General features: G+C 37.6%; 1 protein-coding gene across 2 annotated transcripts in view; it reads right to left on the bottom strand.

The window, feature by feature from the left end:
- Nucleotides 1-360, bottom strand: part of clcnk (chloride channel K) — a 19,309-nt gene extending 18,949 nt beyond the window's left edge. For both annotated transcript variants that reach the window (XM_050065389.1, XM_050065388.1), the window contains exons 1-2: nucleotides 307-360; nucleotides 46-204 (exon numbers count right to left, since the gene is read on the bottom strand). In XM_050065389.1, the coding sequence (XP_049921346.1) occupies nucleotides 46-199 (154 nt within the window). In that variant the 5' untranslated portion in view covers nucleotides 200-204; nucleotides 307-360. The remainder of the gene's footprint in view (nucleotides 1-45; nucleotides 205-306) is intronic.
- Nucleotides 361-2,241: the final 1,881 nt, after the last annotated feature.

Below are 2,241 nucleotides of genomic sequence, written 5' to 3'. Positions count from 1 at the left end.
GGTCAGTATTGATCACACTCTAATGATTTTCCTCCCCAGTCTGACCTTTGACAGTTGCGCGGGACCGTCGGCATGGTTTCCATGGATCACCAAGGAGAGGAGTCTTATTATGGGCTGTCTCTGATTGATTTTCTCGCTCCCAGTTGTTGTTCTCTCTAATGATTTCCCTCCCAGAAGGTGCATCATCCAGGTTCTTCATTTTGTCTGAGGAAACAACATACAGGCTCAATGGTGATAGAAAAAACATAAGTGCACTCCTGTTCTTATAGCTACTGCAAAACACAAATAGAAATCAGATGGACTTACCTTCTGGTTGCACTGCAGGTGTTATATGTCCATTCAGTTATATGTGTACATGTAGGTGTGCTGGTACCACCACTGACCTCTGTTAAGGTATTAGCACAGAAGTGATGGAGCGGTCACGGTTGACAGGGTAGCTAATATTAACTCTTTAAAAGAACATGTGCCCTTGCTTGATTGCAGAACGGAGACATTTTCATGCTACTCTGCTGTCTGATAGATTTTTGGTAATAATAACCGCAATGATACAGAACATAATTGATTTTAGTGTAGTATATTTCCTATAAATGTGAACATGAACAGCTGGTACTAGTGGTGATCATAATGATCGTATCTGTTTGTGTTGTCAAACTACTATTTTCAAGGTCAAGAGGGTTTTACAATAATATTTGAATAGTATTTTTTTATTAGCTGCAATTACAGGGTGCTTTGCAGAAAGATATAACAATGCGGGAGATATTAAATAAAGGTCAGGAAAGAATTGAAATAGATAAAGATCCATGTCAGTTGGAGATATGTCTACACTAACCATAGAACAGTAAAGGTTTGTTTTACAGCAGTAAAATGTGCAGTCAAACATTGTTGTATTAAGGAAAATGGTCTTCGGCAACTGAAGAAATCTCTTTTTTCATTTCTGTTTGTGATACAGAGATTTAAAATGGTTTTGATTATTATTATCATTTATTTGCCCATAGTCAGTGTGGTTGAAGTGGTGAGTATTAATGTCTTTGAACCTTTTTTGGAGGGGGTGGCAGTATGAGAACCATTATAGACAATCATAGGCAACTTAAAACTGCTGTAATAGATTTTTTTTTTTTTTGGCCACTTGGGGGCAGCAGAAACAAATCGTAAACACAACACTGTCTTTTGAAGTTTTCTAATTTTCCTGCTGTGGGAAAAATGTCACACAATATGTCACAGTGTGTAAAAGCATTTTACATAAAGTGAAAAACAAACACAAAACGCCCTGAATAATTAAATATATCAGGACATAATGCCAGGACCACTGTTATACCTTTTAGGGTGGGACAAATTATAGCCTTATCATTCTTATTAGCACATATTGTACCTTATGTCTGACAGACAGGTCTTTCTTTTGTTTTGTCCACAATATTTACATCAGTGTGATTCGACTAAACAACAGAACCACAAGCTGAAGCCTCTAAAATGATCATAAAGTTGAATCAACACCAAAAGGCTTCAACAAAAACTGAGCATTATAATCTTAATGAAGAAGGGGTTTATTGCAGAACAGTTGTATTATCGAGGTCATGGGTCTCATTTTAATACCGGGGGTGGGGGGGACACATACAAGACAGGCGGTTTGGGGGTCCTCCACCAGAAAAGTGTCAAACACTTAATTTCCTCCTTCTGGTAATTTTTATGTACCAATTTGTGGCTTCTCTACATCACTGCATCTGAGTGTAGACATCTTCAACTATGTCATCAAAAGTTCTCTGCTACCTTTATGTTTTTATTGATAGGGGACAAATATTGACAAATATCTAAATATTAAGGGGTTCATGTCCCCTGTGTCCCCCCCAAAATCTATGCCTTTGTATATTGGACTACACTGTACCTGATAAACTGAATGTCTGTCACTGCAGAACAATTCAGTTATCTTACACATACAGTGTTGGGAAATTGTTTACTTTTTAAGGGGTGCTTTAATTTTAATTTTTGTGACATCAGGAGCTACGCACCCCCCTCGAATTAAAAATGCAGCATGGATGTAAGTCTGCACAAAATTTTCCCCAAACTTCGAGGGACTCGTGACTGAGAAGAGTAGGTCAGTCACTGCTGCAACAAACATAGCACAAGGAGCAAAGGGTAGTAATCAAAATTTTGTATTAATTTGATTTGATTTTGATGGACAGGCATATAAAAAATTGGGACAGCACATTAATGTTGATTGTACTGACTGTCCTCCTAATGATAAAG

Source organism: Epinephelus moara, chromosome 16 (assembly GCF_006386435.1).
Source record: "Epinephelus moara isolate mb chromosome 16, YSFRI_EMoa_1.0, whole genome shotgun sequence".
NCBI classification, from domain to species: domain Eukaryota; kingdom Metazoa; phylum Chordata; class Actinopteri; order Perciformes; family Serranidae; genus Epinephelus; species Epinephelus moara.
This window is presented reverse-complemented; position numbering and strand designations above follow the sequence as displayed.